Source organism: Heloderma suspectum, chromosome 7 (genome assembly GCF_057233095.1).
Source record: "Heloderma suspectum isolate Gila_16-S chromosome 7, 16-S_ref, whole genome shotgun sequence".
Classification (NCBI taxonomy): domain Eukaryota; kingdom Metazoa; phylum Chordata; class Lepidosauria; order Squamata; family Helodermatidae; genus Heloderma; species Heloderma suspectum.
Window position 1 is genome coordinate 121,802,748 of NC_139464.1, and position 16,922 is coordinate 121,819,669.

At 44.9% G+C, this 16,922-nt stretch overlaps 1 protein-coding gene across 1 annotated transcript in view; it reads right to left on the reverse strand.

Moving 5' to 3' along the window:
• Positions 1 to 16,922, reverse strand: part of WNT7B (Wnt family member 7B) — a 160,466-nt gene that overhangs the window by 27,268 nt on the left and 116,276 nt on the right. Inside the window, exon 2 of the mRNA XM_084811859.1 lies at positions 10,142 to 10,368. Coding sequence (XP_084667985.1) covers positions 10,142 to 10,368 — 227 coding nt within the window. The remainder of the gene's footprint in view (positions 1 to 10,141; positions 10,369 to 16,922) is intronic.

A 16,922-nucleotide genomic window follows, 5' to 3' on the forward strand; every position in this document is an offset into this window, starting at 1 on the left:
ATCAGTATCTTAGCGTTGCCCCAACTTGCTGGCTACTGGGTACTTGATGCAATGTGGCTGAAATAATTCAAGAGCAATCCTTCTTTACACACATATTTGGATAATTGGTATCTTTAGACATAGTCTGACTTAGTGACTCTTTCAGAAGCAGAAAATAGCACTTTTGTTCTATTAGTAGTATAAGCCCTGTGTTTTCACCCCAGTTTGCCTTTCTTTTAACTTAAATAATGGTCACTCCACTCTGTTATTTTAGGGTAGTCTGACTAGCAGCAGCAAGGGATGGGGGAGAAATTTGTTTGGGAAATTCACTCCTCCCGAATGAATATGCAAACTGGAAGGCAATGATCCTTTGGTTTTTGCACTTCTCCAAATTTTGTGATGCGGGTCTGTGATCACAAAATGCACAGAACAGCATGTAGATCAGGGAAAATTGTGTACAAAAATATGTACATTAGGGAAAATAGCATACAAAAAGTCACATATTAGCGGAAATTACTTGCCAAAATGCAGACTTAAAGATCTATATCGCAAACTGATATGGAATGGAACAAACCTGTGCTTGAAAAAATGCAAATGTTACAGAAAGTTTTCTGGCCCTGTTACAAGATCCTTTTCACTGGGATTGAATCCTGGATCTTCTGCATGCAAAGCATGCACCCTACCAGTGAGCTATCTGTCACCTTTCTCCATTGCTTTAACAAGAAGAAATGGCCTAAGGGCCAAACTAAACAAGATGGCAGAGATCTACCATCTGACAGGGGTCTGTTTCAGATTGGAACTGTAGGACTAAGGAGGGGAGGTTTAACCATTTTCCCCACACCATTATCCTGATGAAAATCACACACATGCACACCTCTGTTGAGGAAACTGTCTGTACGTGTTCCCTTACAGGGTGAACAGCATGGGGGAGGTGTGTGTGTGTGTGTTTGTTTGTTTGTATTTGGTGAGTGCGTGATTTTCTTCAGGAATATGGTGTGTGGGAAAGCATTAACCCCCACCCTCTCCCACAACCACCTCAGTTGATATAAATCAAAATGTAAGGTGATGGGAGATCCAATCATGTCTCACTATTGTCAGAGACCTCAGGTGGAGACTTTTCCCAGCCCTGCTACCTGAGATGCTTTAAGCCAGGGAGTAGACCTGGAACATTCTACATACAAAGAATGTTCTCTGCTGCAGCCCTTGCCCTTGGAGGTGTAGGATGGGGTGTGGGGAGACACCTAGCTTGGCAGCAGAATATTTAAGGACCTAGGTGTCTTAGTGGATCACCAGCTGAATATAGTGGATCACCAGCAGCTGCTACAAAAGCACAATAAATGATTGTGTCCAGGTCTCAGGAAGTAATAGTTCTACTCTATTCTGGGTTAGCCAGACCGCATTTCGAGTGCTATGGTGTCCGGCTCATTTGAAATACTATGGTATCCACATTTTAAGAAAGCCATTAACAAACCAGACCATGTCCAGAGAACAGTGACCAGGGAAAGGCCTGGAAACCAAGTCCCATGAGGGATGGTTTGAAAGAGCTGGATGTGCTTAGCCTGGAGAAGAGAAGATTAAGGGGAGACACGATAGCAGTCTCCTAGTATTGGAAAGGCGGTCAAGAAGACGACAGAGCAGAGCTGTTCTCTGTTGCTCAAGAGGGCAGGACTAGAACCAATGGCTGGAAGCTGCAGGGAAGCAGATTTCAGTGAAACATTAAGAGAAATGTCCTAATGGTAAGAGTTGTTCAGCAATGGAACAGATCGCCTGGGGAGGTGGTGGGTTCTTCTTCCCTGGAAGTATTTAAGCAGAGGCTGGATCGACATCTGTCAGGGATGCTGTAGCTGCATCTTGCATTGCAGAGCCTGACTGGTGGAGGGGTTGGACTAGATGATCTTCAAGGTGTCCTTCCAACTCCATGATTCTATGTTAGGAGCTCCTCTATATGTTGCAGTGAATGTTCAAAATTCATATATGAATTAGAGATGCCAACTCTTCAGAGACTCAGACCCTAAGATGCAGATGGGTGGCACCCAGTGGAGAAAAGGGCAGAGCTTATCACCATTCAATGACTTGTTTTAACAGCAGGGTTACTGACTTTTTCCCTGTGTGTTTTCAAAATATATTTCTTGGTCCTTGTGTCTTCTCCTCAATCACCCTCTCCCATAATGTCAGACTAGATATAATGGCAGGAGAACCATTCAGACTTCATGCGTTACAGTTTTTTAAGAAAAATATTTGAATAGCAATCACTGGGGGCCCAATTCATCTCAGGATTGTGGAGCTAACTCTTCCCCCACAACATTTTCCCATGAAGAATGCTGCAGGGGAAACCTTACAGCAGGAGAGCTGTTCCAGCGCTGGGAGCATGGTGGGGGGATTCCTCCCTTGTCAGCCCATAACAATATTCTAATCCAATTCTTTCTTATGATGTAAAGCTTAATGGTCCTCTTGAGTTTTGCTTTTTTCCTCTTCCTTCCCTGATCCCTTTTCCTTTTGTGCCGTGTCTTTCAGATTGTAAGCCTGAGGGAGGGGGCTGTCTCATTATTAATCTTTGTAAGCCACTCTGGAAGCCTTTTTGGCCAAAGAGTGAGGTAAAAAATACTCTAAATAAATAAGTATTGTTCAGTCGTTCAGTCGTGTCCGACTCTTCGTGACCCCATGGACCATAGCACGCCAGGCCTTCCTGTCCTGCGCTCTCTCCCGGAGCGTGCTCAAGTTCATATTCATTGCATCCGTGATGCTATCTAGCCATCTCATCCTCTGCCGTCCCCTTCTCCTTTTGCCTTCAGTCTTTCCCAGCATCAGGGTCTTTTCCAGGGAGTTTTCTCTTCGCATTAGGTGGCCAAAATATTGGAGCTTCAGCTTCATTATCTGTCCTTCCAATGAGCAGTCAGGGTTGATTTCCTTTAGGATGGACTGATTTGACCTCCTTGCAGTCCAGGGGACTCGTAAGAGTCTTCTCCAGCACCACAGTTTGAAAGCATCAATTCTTTGGCGCTCAGCCTTCCTTATAGTCCAGCTCTCACAGCCATACATTACTACTGGGAAAACCATAGCTTTGATTAGACGGACCTTTGTCAGCAAGGTGATGTCTCTGCTTCTTACTATGCTGTCTAGGTTGCCCATAGCTTTCCTCCCAAGGAGCAAGCATCTTTTAATTTCATGGCTACAGTCACCATCTGCGGTGATCTTGGAGCCCAAGAAAGTAAAATCTGTCACTGCTTCCATTTCTTCCCCTTCCATATGCCAGGAAGTGATGGGGCCAGATGCCATGATCTTAGTTTTTTTAATGTTGAGTTTCAAACCAGCTTTTGCACTCTCCTCTTTCACCCTCAACAAGAGGCTCTTTAGATCCTCTTCGCTTTCTGCCATTAGGGTGGTATCGTCTGCATGTCGGAGGTTGTTGATAATTCTCCCAGCAATCTTAATTCCGACCTCTGATTCATCCAACCCGGCATTTCTCATGATGTACTCTGCATATAAGTTAAATAAGCAGGGTGACAATATGCAGCCTTGTCGTACACCTTTCCCAATTTTGAACCAATCGGTTGTTCCATGTCTGGTACTTACTGTTGCTTCTTGACCCTTGGACAGGTTTCTCAGGAGACAGGTAAGGTGGTCTGGTACTCCCATCACTTTAAGAATTTGCCACAGTTTGTTGTGATCCACACAATCAAAGGCTTTAGCATAGTCAATGAAGCAGAAATAGACGTTTTTCTGGAATTCTCTTGCTTTCTCCATGATCCAGCGAATGTTGGCGATTTGATCTCTAGTTCCTCTGCCTCTTCTAAACCCAGCTTGTACTTCTAGTAGTTCTCGGTTCGCATACTGCTGAAGCCTAGCTTGTAGGATTTTGAGCATCACCTTGCTGGCATGTGAAATGAGCGCAATTGTGCGGTAGTTTGAACACTCTTTGGCGTTGCCCTTCTTTGGAATTGGAATGTAAACTGACCTTTTCCAGTCTTGCGGCCACTGTTGAGTGTTCCAGATTTGTTGGCATATTGAGTGCAGCACTTTAACAGCATCATCTTTTAGGATTTTAAATAGCTCCACTGGAATACTGTCATCTCCGCTAGCTTTGTTGTTACTAATGCTTCCTAAGGCCCACTTGACTTCACTCTCTAGGATGTCCGGCTCAAGTTCAGTGACCGCACTATCATGGCTATCAGGGACATTCAGATCTTTCCTGTATAGTTCTTCTGTGTATTCTTGCCACCTCTTCTTAATCTCATCTGCTTCTCTTAGGTCCCTGCCTTCTTTGTCCTTTATCATGCCCGTCTTTGCACAAAACGTTCCCTTGAGATCTCCAATTTTCTTGAAGAGATCTCTAGTCTTTCCCATTCTGTTGTTTTCCTCGATTTCTTTGCATTGTTCATTTAAGAAGGCCTTCTTGTCTCTCCTTGCTATTCTCTGGAACTCTGCATTCAGTTGGGTATATCTTCCCCTTTCTCCCTTGCTTTTCGCTTCCCTTCTTTTGTGAGCTACTTGTAAAGCCTCATCAGACAGCCACTTTGCTTTCTTGCATTTCTTTTTCTTTGGGATGGATTGAGTTGCTGCCTCCTGAACAATGTTACGGACCTCCGTCCATAGTTCCTCAGGCACTCTGTCTATCAGGTCTAATCCCTGAAATCTATTCCTCACCTCCACTGTATATTCATCAGGGATATGATTTAGGTCATACCTGAACGGTTTAGTGGTTTTCCCGACGTTCTTCAATTTAAGCCGAAATTTTGCAAGAAGCAGCTCATGATCTGAGCCACAGTCAGCTCCAGGTCTTGTTTTTACTGACTGTATGGAGCTTCTCCATCTTTGGCTGCAAAGGAGATAATCAATCTGATTTCGATATTGACCATCTGGTGACGTCCATGTGTAGAGTCGCCTCTTGTGCTGTTGGAAAAGAGTGTTTGCTATGATCAGCATGTTCTCTTGGCAAAACTCTATTAGCTTTTGTCCTGCTTCATTTTGTACACCAAGGCCATGCCTGCCTGTTATCCTGGTGATTTCTTCACTTCCTACTTTAGCATTCCAATCCCCTATGATAAAGAGGACATCTTTTTTTGGTGTTAGTTCTAGAAGGTGTTGTAGGTCTTCATAGAACCGATCAACCTCAGCTTCTTCGGCCTCAGTGGTTGGGGCATAGACTTGAATTACTGTGATGTTGAATGGTTTGCCTTGGATTCGTACTGAGATCATTCTATCATTTTTAAGATTGTACCCCAGTACTGCTTTTCCCACCCTTTTGTTGACTATGAGTGCTACTGCATTTCTTCTAAGGGATTCTTGCCCACAATAGTAGATATGATGGTCACCTGAATTAAATTCGCCCACGCCTGTCCATTTTAGTTCGCTGATTCCCAAGATGTCGATGTTCAATCTTGCCATCTCATATTTGACCACCTCCAGCTTACCTTGATTCATTGATCTGACATTCCAGGTTCCTAAACAATATTGTTCTTTACAGCATCGGATTTTCTTTTCACCACCAGACACATCCACAGCTGAGTGTCCTTTCGGGTTTGGCCCAGCCGCTTCACTCTTTCTGGCGCTACTTGGAAATACCCTCTGCTCTTCCCCAGTAGCATATTGGACACCTTCCGACCTGAGGGGCTCATCTTCCGGCGTCATATCTTTTAGCCTTGTGATACGTTCCATGGGGTTTTCTTGGCAATACTGGAGTGGGTTGCCATTTCCTTCTCCAGTGGACCACATTTTGTCAGAACTCTCTGCCATGACCTGTCCGTCTTGGGTGGCCCTGCGCGGCATAGCTTATGGCTTCTCTGAGTTACGCAAGCCCCTTCGCCACAACAAGGCAGTGATCCATGAAGGGGTGGATATATAAAAAATACTCTAAATAAATAAGTATATTCTCTTCCAAATGGTTTCCAGCTTCCTGTTCCTTTTCTCCCTGTTTCCAATGTTTTATTGAATTAAAAATGCAGATTTTCCCACAATAAATACACAGATGTTTTATAATAAATAAACATCGCATCAACCTAACATTAATGGTATCCATTAACAAACAGCTAAATAACAGTGCCAATAATATGGCATTTAAAAACAACAACAACATGAGACAAACGAACAGCCAGGAAAAAGAAATGAATATTTCTAAACAGAACCATTTTTCACATTAATCAAAACTCTGAATCAGTTTAGTATCTTTCTGTCTCTCTTTCTCTCTCTCCTAATTTATCTCCAATAATTTGAATCATAGCATGGGTTTCTAGCCCTTATGGCTGTGAAGACAGACTTGAAAGGGTAGACCCAAACATTACTCAAGAAGCATGGTGGTCACCAAAAGCAGCAGCCCGGTGTCTCCACCTCCTGTCTGCATAAATGATCTCAAATGTGCGATGTGATGCCATCATGCTCAGAATTTCTCTGGATCCAGTCCACTTGATTGGCTGCTGCTTTGTGGGGGCAAGGAAACTCAGAGCTCACATGCATCGTACATTGTGTTTCACTACAGGATGTTACTGGGGGGGGATGTGTGTGTGTGTGTGCAGGGGGGAGACAACATGGAACTGCTACTCAAAATGTATGGGGAATGCTTGCTGAAACCTCAAATGTCAAAGGGATGGTTGAATAACAGTGATTGTAGCTGAGAAGTCAGGGCCCCTAGTATCCCCCTGTCCCAAACTAGAATACATTATGCAAAATAATGAAATATGCAGCATAGATTTATGTAAAATTAGAGGAAATGCACATTTGTTGAGTTTACATAATATACATGGTTCACAGAATTCGGATTCTTGGGGCGCAGGATTTGGATAGCCTATTTGCAGGATTTCAGTTCTTTCAGCAGCGTACTTAAAGCTGTGACCGTGGCTTCATCAGGGCAGCACCTCTGCAGGGTCTCAGGCAGAGGGTCTTTCCCAGTCTGGCTACCTGAGATCCTTTTGAGTAGAGATGCAAGGATTGAATCTCCAGCCTCCCACGTGCAAAGCATATGCTCTACCACAGAGGTACGGCCACTCTGCACATTAGATGATCAGCAGAGGTAGGAGAACAGAGTGTCTCCAACCTTCATCACTCTTTTAATAACAGTGACCAGGGAAAGGCCTGGAAACCAAGTCCCATGAGGGATGGTTTGAAAGAGCTGGATGTGCTTAGCCTGGAGAAGAGAAGATTAAGGGGAGACACGATAGCAGTCTCCTAGTATTCTGCATTCCAGAATACTTAGATTCTGCATTCCAGTTACTTAGCCTGAAGGTGTTCATGAGCCCCTCCTTTCCATATATTATTGTTCGTGTGGTTTTTTACCCCTCTACTTAACCTTCTGCTTTGGCTTCAGATGAACCTACAATCTCAAAGCCAAACACAGCTGAAATGGCCATGTTTAGTCTGAGTTCGGGTTAAACCATAAAAAACCACCAAGGACCACATCAATAGAGACAGACATTTCTAGGAGTTCCTCAGGTTCACTGAACAAGTTCACGAACTTGGTGAATATTTTGGTAAATGTAGTTTGGGCTGGAAGAAGGCCCAACAGCTGACAGTTGTTCAGCCTGAAACATAACTATTTGAAGGTGAAGACCGTCATCTTCCAGTGAACATGTTCATCTTCCATGCTAGTATAAGCTTAGGCCCAGGTTCATATGCGCCTGTGACAGTGCAATCACCATTAAAAATAACAACACAGCCCAACATGTCCCCACAGCTGTCTCCAACATAGCCTTGGTAATATGGAACCTTTGATCTCATCACAGCAGAGTTACAGAGGTGCAGAAATGTTGCTAATCTTATTAGAACTGTTTCGGCTTCCCTTGAAATTCTTCAGATGTTCTGCCTTAGGAGGAACCCAAATTTGTCTCCCAGAAAAATTTCTGTGGAAACTCTGAGGACCAGTGCTGTAGTGGGGCCAGTGCTCACAGGGTTGAAGTGCTGGGATGTTTTTATTAGCAGGGAGGCCGATGTCATTCCCCCACTCTCAGGCTTCCTGTTCCTTCTGGGCTTAACTACAATCCTCACAGTAGATGGGGAAAAACTGGATTTACCCAGCAATAATATATTGTTGTGAGCTATCCTGGTTGTAACGCAAAGTATTTAGGGGTGGTTTAGTCTTGAATGAGCAATTAATACCCATTAGCTCAACAAAAGACTTGCTCATGGTAAAGATTAAAATAGCTAGAACTGGTTTGTTGATATGGAGCAATGCAGCTGCCTGCATTTTTTTCTCTCCTTGGGGGTGTGGCTATGAGAACTGTCATGATGAGAGCCAGCCAACATCAAGCACCCTGAGTTCTACTGATTTCAACAAGGGGGAGCTTAGCACTGCAGTGGGACTGAGAAGAGCTCGATTGTGGCTTGACTGTGCCCTCTGATTACATCATTACATCCCACACTAGTGCTGCCCTCGACTGGCTGCTGATACTGGCGCCAGAATGAATGACGCTGTCAGAGTGATCATGTCAAAATGGTCAGAGCTTCCATATGTTACAGAGACAGTGTGGGAAACACCAGCTAAGGGGAAGAGCGCCAACCTTGCTGCAGAGGGTGATCTGAAATAGGGTTCCCCACTTTGGAATGAACTCCCCAGGGCTGTACCTGCCCCCAACTCTTATGGGTTTTAGGTGCTCTATGAAAACAGTTTTGTTTGCCCATGTCTTTTAATAATAGCCTTCTCTCTGTACCATCAGCCAGGGTAGCTAGGCTGGTGAGGACGAGGGAGAGGGCCTTCTCTGTGGTGGCCCCCACCTTGTGGGACTCCCTCCCTAGAGAACTTTGCCATGCCCCCTCTCTAATGAGCTTCCACCACACACTGAAAACCTGGTTGTTTAGGCAGGCATTTGGGGTGGGGTAGGGTATTTTAGAAAATAATGTTTTAATGTGTAATTTTAATATGTAATTTTATTGTTTATATTGTGTATATCACCCAGAGTGGCTGGGTGACCGGACAGATTAATGATTAAGACATTTAATAAATAAACAAATAAATAATAGTAAGCTGTTGTTTTTTCATCTCTGTTGTCTGTGCTTAGTGTTTTATTTGCTTTTTGTTGCTTATTCTGCTACTTCTAAAGAGCTCTCTTGCTTTAAGATACTTTGTTTTTGTAACTGTGGTGTTTTATATGCATCAGTGTACACAGAACTTAATGCTATGGTGCAGCACACAAATGTCATAAATAAATAAATTCTCCTTTTTTAATTTGTGAGTTGCTTTGAAAATATTTTTATTAAAAGGATAAAAATATTTTAAAGAAAAGTAAATAACCACAGCTTACTGACTCTGGTGTCATGGCAAACCGGTTAATGCTAATTGCGCACTGAAACTGAAACTGCGCACAAGAGAGCAGGAGTGGGCAGGAGGAAGCAGCTTTTTCGGATCCTCCAAACTAAGGTCTGGAGAATAATTCGAGTTAAGCCAGATAGACAGATAAGGGGATCCATAAATGGGTGTGATAGAGCATCATAATGTTTCCTGATTCGGATTTTAACCTGCCAGTAGTAGATTATCACCATGCCTTTATTATGTTGTTATGGGTTTCCTCCTGGCAAATGTCTCTGAGCAAATGTACTGTGCAGCTGTTCCATCTTTTCTTCCTTAAGGGGCTGTTTGTGGAAAGAAAGAAAACAAGACAGAAGCAACAGTGAGGAAACACAGGAGGGGTATGATTAGGAAATGATGGCATGTGGACACCCCAGGAAATTCTGTGAATGAGGCAGGGCAATGGCATCATAAAAGCGTAATATGTAATTGATTTGTAAGTCAGTAAGTACATATTCAAATGCATTGATTAAATGTCCATGAATAGTCTAAGGGCATAATCTTATGCAGGTTTAGACAGGAAAAAGGTCCTACAGCTTCCAGCATTCCCTGGCCAGCCATGCTGGGGAATGCTGGAAGCTGTAGGACCTTTTTTCTGCCTAAACCTGCATAGGATTGCACCTTATGTTTTATATTCTTTGACACCTATCTAAAATGTTCATCTTTGGAAGTTCCTAAGAAGAAATCCGCCCTCAGGTAGATCACACATTGCATTGTAATCAGAAAATTAAGTTAGAACAGAAAAAAGAAGTGCAGGTATTCTGCATGGTACATATACTACTGTGTACAATGTGACCACATGCTGTGAATTCACAACGTCCACAGCGCTGTGGGAAGGAGGCCCAAAAACTCATCTTTTCCTCTACAACATTACTTTAAGGAATCCCTTACCTACTCGAAGCTCTTGACCGAAGACGGTTTTCTCTCCCAGTGCTGAGCAGTTCCACCTGCCATATCGGAACTGGTACTGGCATTCATTGATTCCCATCTGGGCCCCTTCTCCGATCACTATGATGGCATCGGGACGGCTCTGGCAGATTGCTCGTTGCCGCGGAGCCAAGCCGGGGATTTTGTTGCAGATTATGTTTGCTCCTAAAGCCACCACAGATGACAAAGCTCTGAAGAAAAGCAGAAAAGCAGTGTTAGAGCTCATGGAAGCCATTAATTCCAATTCCTTGATAGAGTAGCAGGGCTGGACAACGCAATGGGCTACGCGCAAAAGGGCTGGAAGGCGGTTCCTATAATTATGCACACTTATCCCAACCTCTCTGGTCTGGCAACTGGGCTGGAAACCTTGCATGACTTTCGGTAATGCCTGGTTTCGCTTGGGCCAGAGTTACCACATGTGCAATCTGTCTTACAAAACATTGGCACTTTCAGCTTCTGCCTGCAATCAAACAAGGAAGTGAGGAGATGTGAGAAACAGATATCAAACTTTGATTTGGATTTTTGGAAATCTTGATCACCGAAGTGCACGTTGGGCCAATAGTGGCTGTTGGCTCCGCCTTGCTGTAGGATGCTTTCAAACCAGTTCATTCCCTTCTAATTTAAAACCACAACATAAAAAGTAGGGAATGACTTTATTCGCCAACATTCACGCTCATTATTATAAACATGAGGCGCTGAATGATTAATAGGAACTGGTCAGCATAAATTTTGGAGTCATATTTTTCAGACCTGGAATACGGTTTGGAGCTTTTCACAAAACTATCTCAAACATTTAGTAAAAGTAAAAGATGTTTTCTCAGTAAGTGTCAAAAACACATTGATAATTTTTGCTAAAGCTTTTGCATACTGCTCAACACTGTCTCAATGATAAACAATTCCAAAATTGTAATCCGGCTCCATTCACATTCATGGGGACTTTGCTGCTGATTTTAATGGAATCTGGATCCCATCATCAGTTAACCCGGTTGTCATTTTTTTTTAAGGTTATAGGTCTGAATCCCACAGTACCTCTGGCAAAGGGGAAGCTAGCTACTGTTTGAGTCATGATGCTTAATTAGATGGACACTTATGCTGACCTCAGCAGGGCTCTAGTTACGTTCTTTAGACTAAGCCAGGAGACTATACCACCCTAATGTGTAGTACAGTAAATGGGCAGCCCCTGAGCCTTGTGGTGGTTTTGCCCTTAGTCTCCTGAGCAGAAGAATAGACAGCAGTGTGGTGGTAGAGAGGAAACCATAAAGAGTAGACTCTATGCCAGATCCAAGATTCCTCTAGTTCCTGTCAAGGCACACCCCAATTTCCCACTGCCTTCACCATCTGTGGCACCCATGCCTCCAGTTGACCACCCATTAACTACATACAGCAAATGAAAAAGAGAGAAAAAGCCTGCAGTGCCCGTCCAGAATTTGGAGGGCTTTGGAGCAAGGCATCCTCAACCAGGAATTGCTCTGCAACATGTGTGAACACTAAGCTTCTCGGTGCTTTGTGCAAAGTGAAAATGGCAGCATTCTTAGCACAGTGGAGCTTGGCCATTCTCTGGAGCTGGCCTTGAATATTTGTACAGTTTGTAAAGTAATATATTAATAATTGGTGAAATGTTATAGAGAAATGCAAGAAAAATGTCCAGTTTAGGCCCCTTTCCCTAGCAGCAGTTTTAGGCATTTAAGAGCTGAGGACAACATATTATAACGCTCCTTCTTGCACTGAATCCTAGAAGCTGGGGGCCTGGTAAGGGCTTGCATTTATCCCACCTAGTCCTCTTACTTGTTGTAGCCTTCTGCACACTCCATTTCCACAGCTGCTCTCTGCTAGCATTTGTGACTTGTCTCCTTCCAGAATTCTCCATGAGACTTAGGGCATCTCTACACCAGCCTAAAATCCTGCATTTAAAACGGGTCTTTCTGCTTCCGTTTTAAATGCAGGATCACGACGACTCCCTTTTTCATGTGCTTCCTTCCCCCACACCCCTTCCCCCTCCTTCTCCCCGTATCTGAGTCTTCCATTATCTTTCATTGATCTCACTCCTCTTCTTGCTGCTTTTCCTCTTTTCACAGAGGAAACTGAAGCGGAACACAACAGGGTAATTTGATAGCTCATTATCTGCGCTCTTTTTAAAAACGGAACAAGGAGCATTTAGTGCAGGAGACGCCTTGGATGATCACGGCGTCATGTAAAGAGCCCGCAAACTTCCATGAAGGAGCAATCTCAATGGCAGGGTAAAAGCTCAGGGTGAAGGAGCCCTTAGACGAAGCTAAATAATTTGCTACGTATCACTGCTTTTGCTTCTGAATTGTGTGCAGGATTTTGATGTGTTCTTTACACAGCTGTTGTTGTTTTTCTTTGCTGCATAGCACTTCATACCACTACCTGCTATTTACAGGGGTGGGTAGAGCCTGGTGGAATATTTCCAGATGTCAGTGGCATTGTCTGCCCACCGTCCACCTCCTGTGGTGCAGCCCCTCCCCACTCTTGGCATGAACCTCTGTGGGCATGCACAAAGGGAAGCTTTCATTTGCAGCTGCAGAACCTTTCCACTTTAACTTCCGTTGCCTCCCCTTTTCACTTCCCCTGCCTCCAATCCCTACCCCGGGCACTTGTACACACAATCCACAGTACGTAGGCAACTTCGAGAGTCTGCTCTCCCCGCCTCAATGTGCTTAGGCAGTCGTGTCCCTGCAAAAGGAGCAGTGACACTTTTCTCATTTGTGCATAAATTGGGGGAGGAGGTTGGGCGGAAAGGGGATGCCTGTGCTCGAAGTTGCCTGTGATTATGTATGCATGTATGTATATATGTATGTATTTAATAAATTTACATACTGCTGACTGCATTTAAAAACAACTTTAAGCAGCTAGGGGTCACTGCAGCATATAGCAACAAGCAGCACTTTTAGAAATCCACTCCCCCCTCCGTCATCCATTTGCTTAAGCATCCTTGAGCATGCCAAGATGGCAGGCGCTAGATGGAGCATAAGAACATCAGAAGAGCCCTGCTGGATCAGACCAAGGCTCCATCTAGTCCAGCATTCTGTTCACACAGTGGCCAACCAGCTGTCGACCAGGAACCCACAAGCAGGGCATGAGCACAACAGCACCCTCCCGCCCATGTTCCCCAGCAACTGGTGTACACAGGCTCGCTGCCTCTGGCACTGGAGGTAGCACACAGCCATCAAGACTAGTAGCCATGGATAGCCTTTTCCTCCAGGAATTTGTCCAGCCTCCTTTTAAAGCCATCCAAATGGGTGGCCATCGCTACATCCTTTGGTAGTGAATTCCATAGCTTCACTATGCGCTGTGTGAAGAAGTCCTCCCTTTTATCTGTCCTGAATCTCCCGCCAATAAGCTTCATGGGATGACCCCAGGTTCTAGTATTTTGAGAGAGGGAGAAAAATGTCTCCCTATCCACTTTCTCCACACCATACATAATTTTGGACCCCTCTATCATGTCTCTCCTAACTCGCCTCTTTTCTAAGCTAAACAGTCCAAGAGGTTTAATCATTCCTTATAGGGGAATTCTCCCAATTATGTTTACTCAATGCAAATCAGTGCTATGCCTGTTTACTCAGAAGTCCCATTGAGCTCAATGGGCTTACACATGTAAGTGTGTGTAGGATTGCAGCCTTCATCTTACTTCTCATCCCTGGTATGTGTAAAGTAATAATGCAAGACCATGTGTCCAGCAGTGACAACCCCATGCCTCTGAGATGCTCGCAAACAGGGAAAGATGGAGAAAACCCTCCCCTCCTGCTGGATCCCAGGATCCAGTGGCAATCAGAAGTATTGATGATGATCAGGGGTACTTTCCTGCCTCCCAATAGCACTGCTTGCACCAAGGATAGTTAACAGGAAAATCAAAAACTCACCCTCTCCTCCATACAACATATTCTTATCATACAATGAGTCCAAGTGATTTGCAAAAGAAAACAATGAACAGCTGTGAACAATTAGCATACAGAATTCCCTGGCACACAGATGTGGTGATGGCCACTCTCATTGGCAGCTTTTATTTATGTAGGATGGTTCCGTCAGCAGCTATTGGCCATGATGGCGATGTTGAATCTCCATGTGCAGAGGCAGTATATGTCTGGGAACCAGATGCTGTGGTCAAACTATAGGGAAAGTTGGACTTTTTTCTTTCTAAGTGTGCATTGGATAGGGGTGCACGAAAGTCACTTACCTGGTCTCGCAGCTTTTCGCGGTGGGGGGGAGGCGCTTCGCTGCTCTCCCCGCAAAGTTCAGGCCGGGGGGGGAGGCTTCCCGCCTCGCCCGGCCGCAAAATTAAAAGTTAAAAAAAAACAAAACGCCCCCGTGATAGGCTACGTGACGATTAACGTAGCCTATCACGGCTAGATCTGCAAAGTCAGCCGTGATAGGCTACGTAAATCATCACGTAGCCTATCACGGGTGACTTTAAAAAAAAAAAAAAGCGCGTACACAAATGGCGGCCCCCATAGGGAGCCGCCATTCGCGTTCCTTATTTGGTCGCTGTAGTCTACGTAATCTTTACGTAGACTACAGCGACCAAATAAGGAACGGGAATGGCAGCTCCCTATGGGGGCCGCCATTATCCGTACGTGCTTTTTTTTTTTTTAAGTCACCCGTGATAGGCTACGTGACGATTTACGTAGCCTATCACGGCTGACTTTGCAAATCTAGCCGTGATAGGCTACGTTAATCGTCACGTAGCCTATCACGGGGGCGGTTTTTTTTTTCTTTTATTGGAATGGCGGCGGCGGCAGCCGGTCAAAAGACCGGCTGCCGCTCCCGCCCCGGACGAAGACCTGACGAACCGCCGGCCGGACCCGCCGCCGGGAGGGACATTCGCCAAAGGTAAGTCCCGTCCCGGGGGGGGGTGCGGTGGGCAGGGGGGGGGAGAATTTCTCCCCGAAACTTGTTCGGGGGGCCGAACACGTTGGCGCTCGGCCCCCTGAAGTTTCGAGGAGAAATTCTCCGCCATCCCTAGCATTGGATTGTACCTTAAATAGAAGGTGGAGGCTGGGTCAGAGATTCAGGCAGAAAAATCCCCTTTCAGTTGAGTTGTTCACAGATTGCTAAAGCAGAAAACACCTAGATATTTCCTCCCCATTTTTTATTTATTGATTATTTATTATTTAATTTATGTTCCACCTTTCCGCCAAAAAATGGTGCTCAGTACAATTGATAAAATACAAAGTAAAAAGAAAAAATTAATTAAAACAGAACATAAAAACAAATATGTTAAAAAAATAAAAAACACTGCAAAGAATAAACAGCATTTAAAAAACAAACAGCATAAAATTCTGCATTTTAAAGGAACTAGCAGTCAGTGACATTTAAGCTGCAATCTTATACACATTTCCCTGGGAGGAAGTCCCATTGACTCATTGGGGCTTACTTCTGAATAGATACGTAAAGCACAGCTTAGAAGCCGAGCAAAACAAATTCTAGCAGCTCCTCTCAGCCTACCACTTCATTCAGCCCAATAGCTCTACACGGTGGGGAGTTGTTGTTGTTATTCTTATTCTTATTTGAGGCAGTGCTGCCCTGCCCATACAAAAAGGGCTATACCATGCACTCCACACAAACACACCCACACACCGTCCTCCTCCCAAAAGTGATCTTGCCCACCTGTCTGAAGAAATTCAGCCCCCTTCCCACTTCCTACCTCACTTCTACCTCACCTTCTCCTCCTCCGCCTGCTGCTGGGTGGGTTCTCCCCTTAAAACTCTACTGCCCCCCTCAGAAGCTGGCTCTGGAGGCCACTGTCTTTGCTCAGGCAGGGAAGCCATGCTCAGCGCACTCATGCAGCTGCCACTGCCCAGTGTGTTGGGGAATGAGTTCAGCTTAACACAGCCAGGTAGCAGCAGCACTGCCCCCGCCTCCCCCCTTTTTCTCAAGCTCTCTCTCTCTTGGGAGGCCCCAGCCAAGCACACTGGCTCACCACTGGGAAAGTGGAAAGGAGCCAGCGGGGACCCATCTGTAAAAAAAAAAATAGTACTGGGTGAAAGACCCGGTGCGACCCGTCAGGACTACAAGCCTAGTCCTAATAAAAGTATTGCCCAGCTTTGGATTTTGTCATTTCTGTCGAAAATTTGATTTCCCCACCTGTAGTCTGAGGTGGTACAACCTATTCTACCATAGTCAGGGTCTTGACACCCCATTCTGCTCCATGTGCGGAAACCAGCCTACCAGCATCATGAGTAATGGAACTAAGTGGAGAGTCTCAGAATCTAGAAAGGGAACAGAAAGTTCTGGGACTGGAAGACAGGGATTGGGCCTCTCTCTTACTGCAGGTTGCTAAAAGCAGACTCATGTCACTACACCCAGGACTGAATAAAGACCTCTAGGTGTGGGGAACCCATGGCCCTCTTGATGTTATTGGACTACAACTCCCATCATCCCTAATCATTGGCCATGCTGGCTGTGGCTGGTGGAAATTGGAGTCCAACATCATCTGGAGGGCTGTAGGTTCCCCACCCCTACTCTAACCTAAAACTTGAAGGTTTATGTGAATGAAACACTACCTGCATGCTTAATCTATGACGGCTTGTACACATATCCAAGTCACTATAGCCCTGTTCAGGCATTTGCCTGAACACATGAGGGGTCGAAGTAGGCAGAGGGCTGGGGTGATACCTGCTGGCCCCACCCCCTTCAGTTCAGACTTTGCCGTATTAAATCGGCAATGTCTGGAAGGGAGTCCTACTCGTGTTTGCTTGAACACGAGTAGAACTCTCTGCATGATCGG